Source organism: Oncorhynchus keta, chromosome 13 (assembly GCF_023373465.1).
Source record: "Oncorhynchus keta strain PuntledgeMale-10-30-2019 chromosome 13, Oket_V2, whole genome shotgun sequence".
Taxonomy (NCBI): Eukaryota; Metazoa; Chordata; class Actinopteri; order Salmoniformes; family Salmonidae; genus Oncorhynchus; species Oncorhynchus keta.
In genome coordinates, this window is record NC_068433.1 from 23,697,401 (window position 1) to 23,713,638 (window position 16,238).

General features: G+C 44.8%; 1 protein-coding gene and 1 long non-coding RNA gene across 3 annotated transcripts; one reads left to right on the forward strand and one right to left on the reverse strand.

Moving 5' to 3' along the window:
* Nucleotides 1-391: 391 nt before the first annotated feature.
* Nucleotides 392-4,359, reverse strand: LOC118392088 (uncharacterized). The gene is made up of 3 exons (XR_004827301.2): nucleotides 3,508-4,359; nucleotides 2,336-2,400; nucleotides 392-666 (listed from the first exon to the last, which is right to left on the reverse strand). It is a non-coding gene; the product is annotated as an uncharacterized LOC118392088 (long non-coding RNA).
* Nucleotides 4,360-4,939: 580 nt separating this feature from the next.
* ajuba (ajuba LIM protein) lies at nucleotides 4,940-16,097 on the forward strand. Of its 2 annotated transcripts, none has more exons than XM_035783719.2 (8): nucleotides 4,940-7,689; nucleotides 9,688-9,789; nucleotides 11,299-11,366; nucleotides 11,554-11,616; nucleotides 11,781-11,911; nucleotides 12,070-12,169; nucleotides 13,256-13,324; nucleotides 13,643-16,097. In XM_035783719.2, exons 1-8 carry the CDS (start codon nucleotides 6,156-6,158, stop codon nucleotides 13,745-13,747), a joined length of 2,172 nt encoding a protein of 723 aa, XP_035639612.1. In that variant the 5' UTR covers nucleotides 4,940-6,155; the 3' UTR covers nucleotides 13,748-16,097. The 2 variants fall into 2 exon arrangements, with proteins under 2 accessions (XP_035639612.1, XP_035639613.1); XM_035783720.2 differs by having other exon boundaries at nucleotides 4,942-7,689; nucleotides 12,118-12,169.
* Nucleotides 16,098-16,238: the final 141 nt, after the last annotated feature.

The following is a 16,238-nucleotide window of genomic DNA, read 5'->3' on the forward strand; positions in this document are numbered from 1 at the left end:
GAAGCTTGTGGAAGGCTACCCGAAATGTTTGACCCAAGTTAAACAATTTAAAGGCAATGCTTCCAAATACTAATTGAGTGTACGTAAACTTCTGAGCCACTGGGAATTTGATGAAAGAAATTAAAGCTGAAATAAATCATTCTCTCTATTATTCTGACATTTCGCATTCTTAAAATAAAGTGGTGATCCTAACTGACCTAAAACGGGGATTTTTTACTAGGATTAAATGTCAGGAATTGTGAAAAACTGAGTTTAAATGTATTTGGCTAACGTGTATGTAAACTCCCGACTTCAACTGTATATTACTCCGTTAAAACCTTTACCAACCGTGTTCCTAATATTTGTTCATACATATGTTCAAGTACAAATAAGAAAGTAGATGAACAGTACGTTGTGGATATACATTCAAGTTTATTTTTGGAAAAACATTGAAAAGGACAAAATAAGTACTACAAAGCCATACACCAACTCCACCATTTTGTTAATAGGTAATGTCAGCTAGAATGGAAAATATGATTTCTTATTTATTTTTCTTCAATAAAAGGTTCTCTTTGGGTTTTAGCAGAAGAGATTTATTGCGTTCCTCGATCCTTTTGCTTCCTCCCGTTTCTCCCTCCACACTTCCATCCCTTTATCCACCTCAGGGCTGAGATTCACTACACGTCTCTGGAGAGAGAAAATAAAATGAAGGGATAAATAGAAGAAACAGATGGAGGAGTAGAGTTGCATCAAAAGGAGAGGATGTTCAAGAGCATACAATATATTGCTGACACAACTAAACTCAGCAAAAAAAGAAACGTCCCTTTTTCAGGACCCTGTCTTTGAAAGATATTTCACAAATACCCAAATAACTTCACAGATCTTCATTGTAAAGGGTTTAAATACTGTTTCCCGCATTTGTTCAATGAACCATAAACAATTAATGAACATGCACCTGTGGAACGGTCGTTAAGACACTAGCTTACAGACGGTAGGCAATTAAGGTCACAGTTACGAAAACATAGGACACTAAAGAGGCCTTTCTACTGATTCTGAAAAACACCAAAAGAAAGATGCTTAGGGTCCCTGCTCATCTGCGTGAATGGGCCTTGGGCATGCTGCAAGGAGGCATGAGGACTGCAGATGTGGCCAGGACAATAAATTGCAATATCCGTACTGTGAGACGCCTAATACAGCGCTACAGGGAGACAGGATGGAGAGCTGATCATCTTTGCAGTGGCAGACCATGTGTAACAACACCTGCACAGGATCGGTACATCCGAACATCACACCTGCGGGACAGGTACAGGATGGCAACAACAACTGCCCAAGTTACACCAGGAACGCACAATCCCTCCATCAGTGCTCAGACTGTCCGCAATAGGCTGAGAGAGGCTAGACTGAGGGCTAGTAGGCCTGTTGTAGTAAGGCAGGTCCTCACCAGACATCACCGGCAACAACGTCACCTATGGGCACAAACCCACCGTCGCTGGACCAGACAGGACTGGCAAAAAGTGCTCTTCACTGACGAGTTGCGGTTTTGTCTAACCAGGGGTGATGGTCGGATTCACGTTTATCGTCGAAGGAATGAGCTTTACACCGAGGCCTGTACTCTGGAGCGGGATCAATTTGGAGGTGGAGGGTCCGTCATGGTCTGGGAGGGATGTGTCACAGCATCATCGGACTGAGATTGTTGTCATTGCAGGCAATCTCAACGCTGTGAGTTACAGGGAAGACGTCCTCCTCCCTCATGTGGTACCCTTCCTGCAGGCTTATCCAGACATGACCCTCCAGCATGACAATGCCACCAGCCATACTGCTCGTTCTGTGCATGATTTCTTGCAAGACAGGAATGTTCTGCCATGGCCAGCGAAGAGCCCGGATCTCAATCCCATTGAGCACGTCTGGGACCTGTTGGATTGGAGGGTGAGGGCTAGGGCCATTCTCCCCAGAAATGTCCGGAAACTTGCAGGTGCCTTGGTGGAAGAGTGGGGTAACATCTCACAGCAAGAACTGGCAAATCTGGTGCAGTCCATGAAGAGGAGATGCACTGCAGTACTTAATGCAGCTGGTAGCCACACCAGATACTGACTGTTACTTTTGACCCCCTCCCTCCTTTGTTCAGGGACACATTATTCAATTTCTGTTAATCACATGTCTGTGGAACTTGTTCAGTTTATGTCTCAGTTATTGAATCTTATGTTCATACAAATATTTGCACATGTTAAGTTTGGTGAAAATAAACACAGTTGACAGTGAGAGGGTGTTTCTTTTTTTTGCTGAGTTTACATACAAACTTATAGGGAGGTAATATGAAGAAAAAAAGGGGGGGGGTAACATAAGAGAAGGTACTGACTGCTAACGTCTCGCTCTCCTGCTTTCTCCTCAGCTGTCCTTTCAGTGGGGGTGCTGACCGGCCATCTGTGTATAAAAAACACACACACACAAATCATAACACCAAAAACCACATGAACATAACGTGTTCAAATGAAACACACAAACGACACTCACAGCATCTACCAGCTCCATTGACCAACCACACACTATGTTCCTGCAATACATTCAAATTAATGCTCCAATCGTGAACTTGCCTGCAAAGAACCAGTCAGGGATATCTGTCAGGGGACCATACTCTGTTCCACTGCGGGCAAGACCATTTCAGTGGGCAAGACCATTTCAGTGGGCAAGACCATTTCAGTGGGCAAGACCATTTCAGTGGGCAAGACCATTTCAGTGGGCAAGACCATTTCAGTGGGCAAGACCATTTCAGTGGGCAAGACCATTTCAGTGGGCAAACCATTTCAGTGGGCAAGACCATTTCAGTGGGCAAGACCATTTCAGTGGGCAAGACCATTTCAGTGGGCAAGACCATTTCAGTGGGCAAGACCATTTCAGCGGGCAAGACCATTTCAGTGGGCAAGACCATTTCTGTGGACAAGACCATTTCTGTGGACAAGACCAAGTGGAATTGTAAAAAAGTATACCAACAGTCAACACAGCTGTATTATCTACAATTGTGGGTGTTTAATTTTGTCTTAACAGTTTCTGTCTTTTAGAGCTTACTCTGTCGTCCACTTGATTCCGGACTGTGCCCCACAAGTCGTAGTAAAACAACGACTGGAATGCCTCAAAGCTGAAAACAGACCAGGAATTCAATTCATTTAGCGAGGCTGTCTACCCTGTGTTTCTGAATCTGACATTGATTGGGCAGCTCACGTACAAACAAAAAAAACATAATTGAAGAGAACAATGCATTCGTTAGAAATATCTGATGACAGGGCTGTCAAAGACCAACATATGTTACACAATACAATTTGACTGAGACATGTAGTTCAATCTGAATCAATCAGGACCACTGACCAATAAGAGTTGTCTAGCTAGCTAGCCATTTAAAAAAAATCTAGGGTAGCCCATTTATCTAAAGATGAAACGCAGTCTTGTAAACTGGAAGCCGGATACTATTTACATTTCAGAAGGAAATTACCATTCGGTTGAATGAAAATGACAAGTAATTGTAAATAACCTCACCTGTACTACACAATGTCCTAAGGGCCGCCGCCATGTTGGATTTTCATGGGAGGATTGTTTTGACCACTAGCAGTGCTCAAGATACGGCAAACAGGTGGTGGATTTGGAAAGAAAGTAGTAATAGGCAGCAACGTGCGATGATACATTTGTTACATTATAATAACGTTGATCACGCTCTATTAGACAATGATTATGTGGACTTCAGGTGGTGGTGGTGGTGATGGTGATCATACACTTGCAAAATCAAATGTGGGATCTGAATTGGTTGAGATGAAATCGTATTTTATTATCATAGAATTACACACTTGTATTAGATTAGACTATTATGCTAAAATACCAAATTATAATATTGCATTTACACTTGAATGATACGTCAAATATTTTAAAAGTATAATTACACGCACAATTTGTCATCATATAAAATGTTTTGTCCCCCAAAGTTGATGTCATAATTGTGAACAATATTTTTCCGTGCTCCAGCTGCTCTTTACACTGAGTAAGCCATGAAGTATTTTCTGTTAACTTTACAGACAAGTCCCCACTCGCCGACAATGAACGCTCTCGTCAACTCAAGGGAGCAGGAACCAGGCACACACCGAAGCCAGTGCGTTTCAGTTTAAGCTACTGCAAGGCCGATGAAAGGGAGAAAAGACGGGGCTTCGGGGTAGGCAAAATCAGCCTGCCCACAGTAGGCCCTAATATACACAAAATTGTTTCACAAAGATGTGATTCATGTTATGGGTTAATGTCACCAAAACGACTCAGATCGCGTTGAAATGTATGACACTTGTTTACTTTGTATCGTCCTTGGAGAACACGTACATGCCGAAAAAAAATCATAGCGCCGTGTCTCTAGCGAATGTCCTTCCGCACATTCCACAGAATGGGAGCACAATAAAGTAGTACCCAAATAGGTTTGGACCATTATGGCCGATTACACATATTCTAGTCGCGTAGGCCTATACCAAAGTCATATTTCAACTGTGTCAGGTCTTGACAACAAGCAATATATTGCTTTCTGCCTCAGGCACGTCATATTGGTGTGTGGTTGATAAGGCCTGGGGCAAATAACATACCTGAGACAGGTATTTAAGAGGTCATAATTGTGTAATAAATCATTAACCCACCCATGTGAAAAATCTGAATGTGATGATTTATGATTGTAATTGAGTATAAATTATGCAAGGAAAGGTTCTTATCCACAATTCCACATGAATTCCTATTTAAGCCCCCACTGAATATAAGGCATAGCCTCTTAATTTGGTTAATACCGAAAAAATTGGGAAAACAAGATAATGTCTTTTGATGCGTCTGTCACCTAAACTAGTGGACTCTGCAATGCCATTGTTCACCCACTGGGAAGTTTGCGAATGAACGACGAAATATTTTGGGACGTTATCCATTCGCGATTGCTGGCAGAAAGGTGTTCCGGCCTGAAGGAAAAAAACAAGCCACTGGCTGATAAAGGAAAAAGAGGGGGAGGTAAATCATTTGGGGGAAAGAAAGAAACGAAGTTGTTGTAGGCTGTGACACATTTGCGGAATGGATTAATGCTTGCCTACTTTTACGGTACAATTGGTTTGGCAACGGTCAGTAGAGTTTAAGGCAGCATGGGTTCCGTTCTCAAACTTATCCGCATATTTTTTTGTCGTAAAATTATTTGAAAACGGAATGTGAGCAATAATACATTCTCGAAACATCGAATGCTTTATGTTTTCGTTTGATCCGTTTTTTTCTCGCGTTTTTATATGCATTTTCAATATCATGTTTCTTTCAAAGTGAATAGAAGAATTTGGATACGCTACATTTTATACAGAAACTGACTTATTTTCCTCCTTCCACTGGTCCTCACTTAGCCCGACGAGTTATTCCAAAAAGCTTTGCCGTGGAAAATCGTGCGGAACGGAACTTCACTGGACTACATGTGGCTTTAAAGAACAAGTTCAAAGGGGAATGCTTCTTAATTAAAAGGACCCAAAATAAGAGCATTTAAATTTATACTGGTGCCAGTTGCGTGGGAAACAACTCATCTTTACGTGACCAAGTCTAACCTAATATAATGGACCGTTTCGTCACACCGAAGACATGCAGGTGTGGGGCAACCTAGTCTCAAACGAGACCGACAACAACAACTTCAGCTTCACGAGAGTGACCTAAAAAAGCAATTTTTATCCGTCTTTATCTCCAGCATTGCCAGAACAATAGAAGTAGTCCACTGCTAACTCGATGGATTCACATGCGTTACCTTCTACCTGTCTGCCTGTAGTCTCCACAGCCAAGACACGATGACTCTCAACACTGTTATCCAAACATGATTATATCGTCATGTGATCCTCCAAAAATGTCTTAATCGTCTTATTTAACGTCTGTTTTTTTTATTTATTGTATATGTACATATAGCCTACACAGGTCTGTCCGTTGGTTGTTCTAATTTGGGGGGTATTTGTTTAGCATATAGATTGCAAGGGTCTCTGTCATTTCAACTACTGTAGTTCAACTGTACTGTAGACATACTTGAGTGTTAATGTATTTCCAACTCACACACTGTATTTATTGAGTACATTAACTTATATAACATAGTGGTTTGTTAACAGCATTTAATTTAATTTGATTATTCAGAGTTTTAGACGACCAGGTTAGACATTACAATGGACCGACTTGGAAGTAAGTTATTGGAGAAGTTGAAACTGACTGACTCAGGGAGTGTGAAATTCGCCAGTTCTAAAAAGAAAAACGAGTTGGTCAACAACACCAACAATAACAGCAATGGGAACACCAGTAGTGGACTACCACCAACCCTGAGCACTGCAACCTCCTCACCATCAACACCCGGCCAGTTCTCTCTCACCTCAACGGAGGCATGCAGACCGGCCAGTGGCAGAGGTGGGAATGGACTGGGAGAGAGAGTCTCCGCTACCCAGCACCTCTCCCCCTCTACAAGCTCCATCGCCCCCCAAACTGCTGACTGCGAACATCAACCCTACTGCCTCTCGACTCTCGCCCCCCTTCGGCGGCGGTCGCCCCAGCAGCGTGCCTCCTGCTACCTGGGGGAGGGCGTTGACATCCAGATGAGGCGTGAGTCAGGCCTGGGGGACTGTGACCCGGCTGGGTCCAAGGCCTCTCTGAACCAGCGCCGCTACTCTCTGGAGCTCCAGCAGCTGGTCCGACGCCAGCAGCTCCTCTCCCACCCTCCTCTCCCACCCTCCTCTGGCCCCCCTCCGGCATACCCCACCTCCTCCACCTCCTCGGGTTACGGTTCCGCTCCCCGTGGTGGCGCAATGGCCGAGCTGCACTACCTCCCCGAGCCGGAACGCCACAAACGCCTCTCCCTCCAGGAGGCGCTGTTCTACAAGCGGCTGAGCGCCGGAGGGGAACTCTGGGAGAGCACCAGGCCGGCCTCGCTCTCTCACCCCCCACACCGGCCCTCTGAGATGGGTGGAGGAGGAGGGGTGGGTGGAGGTTTCTTCTTCCCCCCAGGCCCGACACTGAGCCCCTGCTCGTCCTTCAGTCTCCAAGAGTCGGTGCTGGTCAGTCCCAGGTCCAGCTTTGCCTCCAGTACTGCCAGCGGTGGAAGCCCCATGGGCAGCCGCTGTAGCAGCAACCGCACCAGCGGAATCAGCCTGGGCTATGACACCCGCTACTCCGCGGCACCGCAGCTGCAGTTCTCCTCTCTGCACGCAGGGGGCTCCACCAGTGGACAGGGATACACAGTCTCTGGCAGGGCCGGGGCACACTCTGGGTCAGGAGGCTGGCAGGACTACCTGGACGGGGTCTCTTCACCTGGAGGAACAGGGGTTCAGGACAGCCGGCATTCATACCCGCCTGCGGTGGGTAGCCCGGCAGCGGCCTGTTACCGGGCTGGGCCCGAGTGGTGGGATGAGAGGGGAGCAGGAACAGCACGAGGGGAGGAGACTGGCGTGGGCGCTGGCAGGGAACGGGCGCGCTACTCGGACCTCCCGGGGACCCGCTACCAAGAGGAACTGACGCGCCTGTTGCTAAGAGATGCAGCACTGGAGGGGGAGGGGCTACACCTGGGTGGTCTGATGCTCAAAGAACATGCCAAGGCCCTCAGCAAGCCGGTGACGCTCGTCAACACAGCTACGGCTGCCGGACCAATCAAAGCCCAGGAGGAGCCAGGAACGGGGAGGGAGACGTTGTCTGAGAATCGCCAGGAGTTCTTTGGTGAGATCATCAACCACTTCATCATTTATTTATTTTTCAATGAAAGGATTGGATAGATGAATGGATGGATAGACAGGTTGGATAGATGAAAGAGAAGGATGGATGGTGCCTCGATACCTGTAGGGACTTGCATGTCCTACCTACCTACATACCTCCCACACAAGCAAAGGGAAAGAAACACATTTTGCCATCAGTGGGCTAGCTAAGGCAGAGGCCTATCCAGACAAGTAGAGCTGCTAGGTTATCCACATCAGACAGAAAAGAGAAGAGAGGGATGCAGAGATCAATTGATGAGGAGTCATTATCATAGTTGACATGCAAAAATACACACATCAAAGACTGTCTGTGCAACAGTCACTCAGCCATAATGTAAAGCAGTAAATCACATTGGGAGACTCTAGGTATACAACATTTTTTAGGTAGAGTTAAGCACAGACATTGAACCACATGGCAGCGGTTCTCAAAGTGGGGTCCGCGGTACTGCAGGGGGTCCGAGGCCAGATAAAACAATATATACATTTATAATTTTTTATGATTGTTACTAACAACAACAGATTAAAGTACATTTGGTCAAGGATCAGTGGAATAAGTTTAGTGTAATACAATAATACAATGTAATATTATTAACCCTGGGCAACATGAGCCTGGGAGGCTCACAGGGATATTGGTATCCACAGTACTCTACAATTATCCATAATTCCAATGCACTGTAATTTAAGCTTTAAAACGGCAAAGTTTTCTCTCTGCCCATTACAAAAGTGTGTAAAATTCCAGGAAATTAGCTTTAAAACTGCAAAATTCTCTTAGATCCCAAGAGGCAGGCCTTTAAAATGCTCCTTCCCATTCCTGAGACTTGGTACATCCAGCCATCCAAATCAAATGTATTTATATAGCCCTTCGTACATCAGCTGATATCTCAAAGTGCTGTACAGAAACGCAGCCTAAAACCCCAAACAGCAAGCAATGCAGGTGTAGAAGCACGGTGGCTAGGAAAAACTCCCTAGAAAGGCCAAAACCTAGGAAGAAACCTAGAGAGGAACCAGGCTATGTGGGGTGGCCAGTCCTCTTCTGGCTGTGCCGGGTGGAGAATATCCATCCACTGCCAAAGTCATAGTAAAACTCCTTGTGTGCTATTTTAATCTCACTCGAGTTGTTCTGATTATGAGGTGTTCCCCTGATGAATTGGCTATCACAAAAGGGGCCCCCAAAATGTTTGAGATCCCCTCCCATAGAGGGCAGAGGAAGCGCAGCTATACATACACACTGAACTGCAAAGCCTAGTTCTGCTGCAATGTTCAGACAAATTACATGGTAGCGATAAACACAGCACTGACCATTAGTATGAGTCATAGAGAAGATTACAGCTTTGGACTGGCAGTGTGCGTGTCGTGTGGCAGGGTGTGTGTGTGTGTTCGGAGTGACTCCAGGCCATTATAATATGCAGTGTGTGGGACGCGAGTCATGCGTGTGCTGGTGTGTTACCCTGGCACGGTGTGCGGCAGCGGAGGTGTGCTATAGCCTGTTTTTCTGCTCCCGTATCTGAGCCCTCGGGGGATGTGAACTGTACTGCCACCTCCTCTCACTGTGGCAGCTAAGCTAGGCTCAGAGCTGTTAACACGACAGAGGCCCTAACCGGAGCTCAGAACAGGAGGGCGTTTTAAGAAGGGCCAGGAGTTGTTCCCTAGGCAGGTGACCAGAAGGGGAAAAAAAACTAGTCCTAATTTTGAGTGTTGACTCTTGTGTCTGGCTTGAAGTATCTTGTTGGTTTCAAGTTTTATTAGTCCTATATACACAGTAATACAGTAATGTTTACTGAGTGTGTGTGTGTGTGTAACGAGGGATGTTTGACTAAGGCCAAGACGTTTTCTTGACGAGGTGACATCACCAGGAAAGAATGTGGGCCCATGTCTTAATGAGTAATGGTTGTTCATTGTATTGTGTTGCAGGTACATGTGTGACATATAGCAAGCGTTATTTATTGTGTTGATTGTGTTGCAGGTACATGTGTGAAGTGTGGGAAAGGTGTGTATGGAGCGGATAATGCTTGCCAGGCTCTGGACAGCCTCTATCACACACGCTGCTTCACCTGTGTGTCCTGTGGTGAGTTGAACACACACACACACCTCTAGTTGACTGACTGATTGAACAACAGCAGAATGGTTAAACTGATATTTCACGCAAATTGCACATTGGTTCCTTATCCTATAATCAGTCTACGGACAAGGCATGACAGCAATTCATGCTTTGGTTTTGTATCCCGGGCCCTGTTTCCACATGCTTACGTTTTAGCTTTTGTGGCACAAATCCCATTCAAGTCATAGGACTGATATTAGTTTTTTTTGCAAATCATGTCCAAATCATCCAAAAGTATCTCAAAATTGATTGAGAAGCACAACAAAGTCACTTAAAGATGAGCAAAAAATGCTAACATCGGTCCCATGACTTGAATGGGAATGGTGCAACAAATACTCAAATTATAGCATGTGGAAACTAAACCAAAGCATGGATTGCTGTTGTACCTTGTCCATAGACTGCAATGTATATAATTAAAGAGCAGCAGTAAAATAACAGTAGCGAGGCTATATACAGGGGGTACCTGTACAGAGTCAATGTGCGTGGGCACAGGTTAGTCGAGGTAATTGAGGTAATATGTACATGTAGGTAGAGTTAGTGACTATGCATAGATAATAAACAGGGTAGCAGCAGTGTAAAATAGGGCGGGGGGACAATGCTAATAGTCTGGGTAGCTATTTGATTAGCTGTTCAGGAGTCTTAGACCTATACTTGGTGCTCCGGTACGGGAGCAGAGTGAACAGTCTATGACTACGGTGGCTAGTCTTTGACCATTTTTAAGGCCTTCCTGGTATAGAGGTCATGGATGGCAGGAAGCTTGGCCCCAGTGATGTACTGGGCCGTTCACACTACCCTCTAGAGCCTTGCGGTCGGAGGCCAAGCAGTTGCCATACCAGGCGGTGATGCAACCAGTCAGGATGCTCTCGATGGCAAACTTAATAGTGTTGCGGAGTCATGCCTGGCCGTGCAGTCATGAGTGAACAGGGAGTACAGGAGGGTACTGAGAACGCACTCCTGAGGGGCCCCCATGTTGAGGATCAGTGTGGCAGATGTTGTTACCTACCCTTAACACCTGGGGGCAGCCCATCAGGAAGTCCAGGATCCAGTTGCAGAGGAAGGTGTTTAGTCCCAGGGTCCTTAGCTTAGTGATGAGCTTCGTGGGCACTGTGGTGTTGAAAGCTGAGCTGTAGTCAATGAACAGCATTCTCACATAGGTGTTCCTTTTGTCTGGTGGGAAAGGGCAGTGCGGAGTGCAATATAGATGGCATCATCTGTGGATCTGTTGGGGCGGTATGCAAATTGGAGTGGGTCTAGAGTTTCTTGGTGATATGATAAACTCAGTTTGAACAATCATGCCACTCCATGAATGTGTTTGCAGTTAGTGACACACGGATGTATTTTTATGTGAATAAGTACCGTTTTAAATGCCGGTAGTATCACAGAGGACACGGTATATAGTCAAAGCAAGGAAAACATCTGGGTAAGCCTGGCCTCCCTCTGTTCCTCTGTGGTCATTCATGTTTCCCTCTCTGTTAGGACGCACCCTGAGAAACAAGGACTTTTACAACGTCAATGGCTCTGTGTACTGTAAAGAGGATTACATGGTAAGAGGGCAAGGCCAAAGATTCTCTCTCTCTTTCAGTTCCATTCCTGGATATCAGTGCAGTACATTTCTAAACAATGGCCTCATAGACATTACAGCAAATTGCATTAAAGTTTTAAATAGTACTTTTCTATGGTATGATATAAAATCATATCTCAAATGTTCTCTCTTCTCTCCATACTTGTCAGTTCTCAGGGTTCCAGGCTGCAGCAGAGAAATGCAGTGTGTGTGGCCACCTTATCCTGGAACAGGTGTGTGTGTGTTTGTGTGTGTGTCAGCGACTCCTCAACATTCAAGCCCGTGTATTTTTGACCATGACCATAAAAAAGGAAAATGTTTCTGACCATGACCACATTTTCTAACCTTGTTTTCAAAAATCATTTCTTCACATTCCCCCATCTGTTTCGTCTATCAGATCCTCCAGGCAATGGGGAACTCTTACCACCCCGGTTGTTTCCGCTGTGTGGTGTGTTCCAAAGCCCTGGACGGAGTTCCCTTCACCGTCGACCACCTCAGCAACATCTACTGTGTCTCGGACTACAACAGGTGAGGCCGGGTGTCTTCAGTAGGTCAAACTGGGGCGTTGACATACAGATGGGGGTCGACATTAATTCAATTGTCAAGTTGTTTATGGTCAGATGATAATACTCAGTTTATCACACAGTTTGTTAGGTTTGTACATTAGTAGTACATTACATTTCTAGGTCTACATGTCGTTCTATTCTGCCATTGGAACTCTTGTTGCCCCGCAGAACGTTTGCTCCTAAATGTGCTGCCTGCTTACAACCCATCTTACCTGCTGAGGTGAGTGTCTCGTTTCATTCAATGTGTTTGTTGTTTGTTGCGTATCATGTAGTTAGACAATACTGCATGCCACTCAAATGTCCAACTACACTATTTATGCAAAAGTATGTGGACGCCCCCTTCAAATTTGTGGATTCGGCTATTTCAGCCACACCCGTTGTAACATCTAGCACACAGTCATGCAATCTACTTAGACAAACATTGGGAGTAGAGCTGCCCCAGGCAACTTTAAGCGCTGTTATTGTGAAGTGGAAACGCCTAGGAGCAACAACGGCTCAGCCGCAAAGTGGTAGGCCACAAAAGGCCGAGCAGCCGCACACAAGCCTAAGATCACCATGCGCAATGCCAAAGCGATGGCTGGAGTGGTGTAAAGCTCGCTGCCATTGGACTCTGGAGCAGTGGAAACGCGTTCTCTGGAGTGAAGAATCACGCTTCACCATCTGTCAGTCCGTTGGAGAAATCTGGGTTTGGCGGATGCCAGGAAAACGCTACCTGCCCCAATGCATAGTGCCAACTGTAAAGACTGGTGGAGGAGGAATAATGGTCTGGGGCAGTTTTTCTTGGTTCGGGCTAGGCCCCTTAGTTCCAGTGAAGGGAAATCTTAAAGCTACAGCATATAATAACATTGTAGACGATCCTGTGCATCCAACTTTGTGGCAACAGTTTGGGGAAGGCCCTTTACTGTTTCAGAACGACAGTGCCCGTGTGCACTAAGTGAGATCCACAGAAATGGTTTGTCGAGATCGATGTGGAAGAACTTGACTGGGCCGCACAGAACTGACCTCAACACCACCAAACACCTTTGGGATGAATTAAAGCACCGACTGTGAGCCAGGCCTAATCGCCCAACATCAGTGCCTAACCTCTCTTATGCTCGTGGCTAAATGGAATCAAGTCCCTGCAGCAATGTTCCAACATCTAGTGGAACGCCTTCCCAGAAGTGTGGAGGCTGTTATAGCGGCAAACAGGGGACCAACTCCATATTAATGCCCATAATTTTGGAATGAGATGTTCAACTCGCACGTGTCCACATACTTTTGGCCATGATTGTGGTGCACTAATCTCACCACCGCTGTTTTGTTACAGGGCAGCGAGGAGATACTCCGGGTGATGTCTATGAACAACGATTATCACTTTGAGTGCTACCACTGTGAGGTTAGTACGGCCTTCATCTAATATTAACAACACCTGCTACGTAATGTGGTCAGTCTGTACCCGTGTTCATTGAGAGTGAGCAGGCTTTTGTTCCAGCTGTGCAATAACACACCTGATTTCAACTAATCTAGGGCTTGATCGTTTAATCAGGTGTGATAACTGTACTGGAACAATACCCAGAACATCCTGCGAGTCACCAGGACTAGGGTTGAAAAACACAGACCATAGTAATGTACTGTTACTGTATGTACTTTATGAAGAATTATACCTGAACTCAGATCAGTAATGTTCTCTCTCCATGTCTGTTTTATTTCTCAGGAATGTGGGAAGCAGCTCTCGGATCAGCAGGGCTCCCAGTGCTTCCCTCTGGACTCTCATCTCCTCTGCCATTCATGTCACATGACCCGGGTGTGCGCCTCATAACATTTCCCCTCACAACACAACTGAGGAAGGAACTCTGTGCATAAAACATTCCCTTTTCTTTCTCACACAAACTATTTCTTTCTCTCTATTGCACACCAAGATATGGGTTTGCTCTGATGGTAGAATTTCATGGTGTGAGACAAGCTCACATGAAAACGCTGGTATAAGATGTATTTTATTTACCGTTTTGGTCCAGAGTTTGACACAATAGCACCAATGTCTTAGATCCAGGGATGGGTCGGTTACTTTCTAAATGTAATCTATTAGTTATCTGTCAAATTGTAGTCAGTTATCTGATTAGTTTGTTACTTTTAGATTACTTTCCCCTCAAGTGGCACCCTGCCTCCATTTTTGTAAAACGCTGAGGGATGGCCCTGGCGAAATGAAACCACTCTAAGATTAATAGACAGAGCCAATTTTCCAATGTTTTTATACAAGAAAAAATACCAATGTTTTGAGGCTATAGTGTTTGTAAATCATGTTTACAAACATTGGGGGGAAAACAAGTTTACAGTATTTTGGGTTATCATGGCATGTGATAGTTGAACTAAGCTCATGGACCATTTATAATTTATATTCTTCCGGCCACGACCGGGAGGTCCGTGGGGCGACGCACAATTGGCCTAGCGTCGCCCGGGTTAGGGAGGGCTTGGTCGGTAGGGGTGTCCTTGTCTCATCGCGCACCAGCGACTCCTGTGGCGGGCTGGGCGCAGTGTGCGCTAGCCAAGGTTGCCAGGTGCATGGTGTTTCCTCCGGCGCATTGGTGCGGCTGGCTTCCGGGTTGGATGCGCACTGTGTTAAGAAGCAGTGCGGCTTGGTTGGGTTGTGTATCGGAGGACGCATGACTTTCAACCTTCGTCTCTCCCGAGCCCGTACGGGAGTTGTAGCGATGAGACAAGATAGTAGCTACTACAACAATTGGATACCACGAAATTGGGGAGAAAAAGGGGTAAAAAAAATAATATTTTTTTATATTCTTAAAGAATCAATGGGTATATACGGTATCATTAATTTATAAATCCAAAAATTGAGGGAGAAACTACAGATTTACCCTTTGTCTATCAAAAGTGCGCGAGTCCATTAGGCCTATGGATTATTTTTTTATCAACACTAATTCGATTGAGCAATAAAAGCCCTATTTGTGGTCTTAAATTAAACTTGTTTTTGACTGTAGTATTGAGCACAATACCACAGGAGTTTAGAAGTTAAGAACAACCTCAAATTTAAATTCCATAAACTGGGATCCGCAGTATGCAACTGTTACAAGAGAGCATTTTTCACTGGTTGCAAAAACTGATTGAAAAGGCAGTTTAAACTTTTTCAGTTCAACCATTATTGGGTTCAAATACACATACATTTGAACAGCCATCTACAACAACCACAATCCGTACGGCGATAATAGCTAAATGAGAGAGCTGCAGTGTGATTCACAATAATGTAGATAGACAAGTATTCTTATCGCCTGTAGGCTAAACCACTGCTGTCGTCCTTACCTCCAAGCATTTCTTAAAGTTGAATAATCTTTGAATGCTGACAGCAGTCGCAACATTGGACTGTAGCCTACAAAGCATATCTATTCCCTTCTCTTTTCCCGCGATCCATCAAACATTTGGTACGTCGTCACAGTGGCCTCTGACTTGTGGTCAGACTCGTTTAGGCGGATCAAACTTAAACTTGCACCTTTTTTCAATTATGATTTAAATGTCATTGAGAACAAAAATGTCATATTTTTTGTTATTGCAAACAGCCTTTCTGAATTTAAAAAGACTAGAAGTAATAATCTTGCTGGTAATTTAATGGATTCGTTTTTGTAATCCGTTATACCCCAATCCGGTTTAGATCAAACCCCTGTATGTCCGGGGGTAAATTCATTAAGGCGCACACGTTTGGCAGAAGATGAAAATAAGTATTTATTTCTGGGCAAGTTGAGCATTTTCTTCAGTTGTGTGCCTACTGAACACCACCCAGGTGCAACATAATGAGTCCTGCCATTCCGCAGACCATCACTGTACCAGACTGGGAGAAGAATATAGCCGGGTCCAAGATCAGTTTATGCAGTCTCGGCAACTCTTATGGTAATTGTCACGGCATAGTTTGGCATATCTGGGACCAGGCTAGGAAGAATAAACCAAACTATGGTTTTGTTTTTACCACCCGACCATGTGCTATAGAATAAGGGATTTATCGATCTGGTTAACCTGTTTTTGTATTTAACCATCACTAGCAAACAATTTGCACTTAAAATTTGACTTGTTTACCCGTAAGATATTTTGTAAGTGTTTCTTCTTGTAAAAAATAAACATTCCTGTGTCGGTTGTAATTAATAAATATTTTCCTTTGTGTGTCTTAACTTTTGAGGTGGTCTTTATTGCAGTTACAATCTTTGGCCAGAAGGTGGAAATCAAACCTAGTATCCGTGTGTATATAAAATACACACAAAAGTTAGATTCCAGGCTCTACCATGACCGGGAGACCCATGAGGCAGTGCACA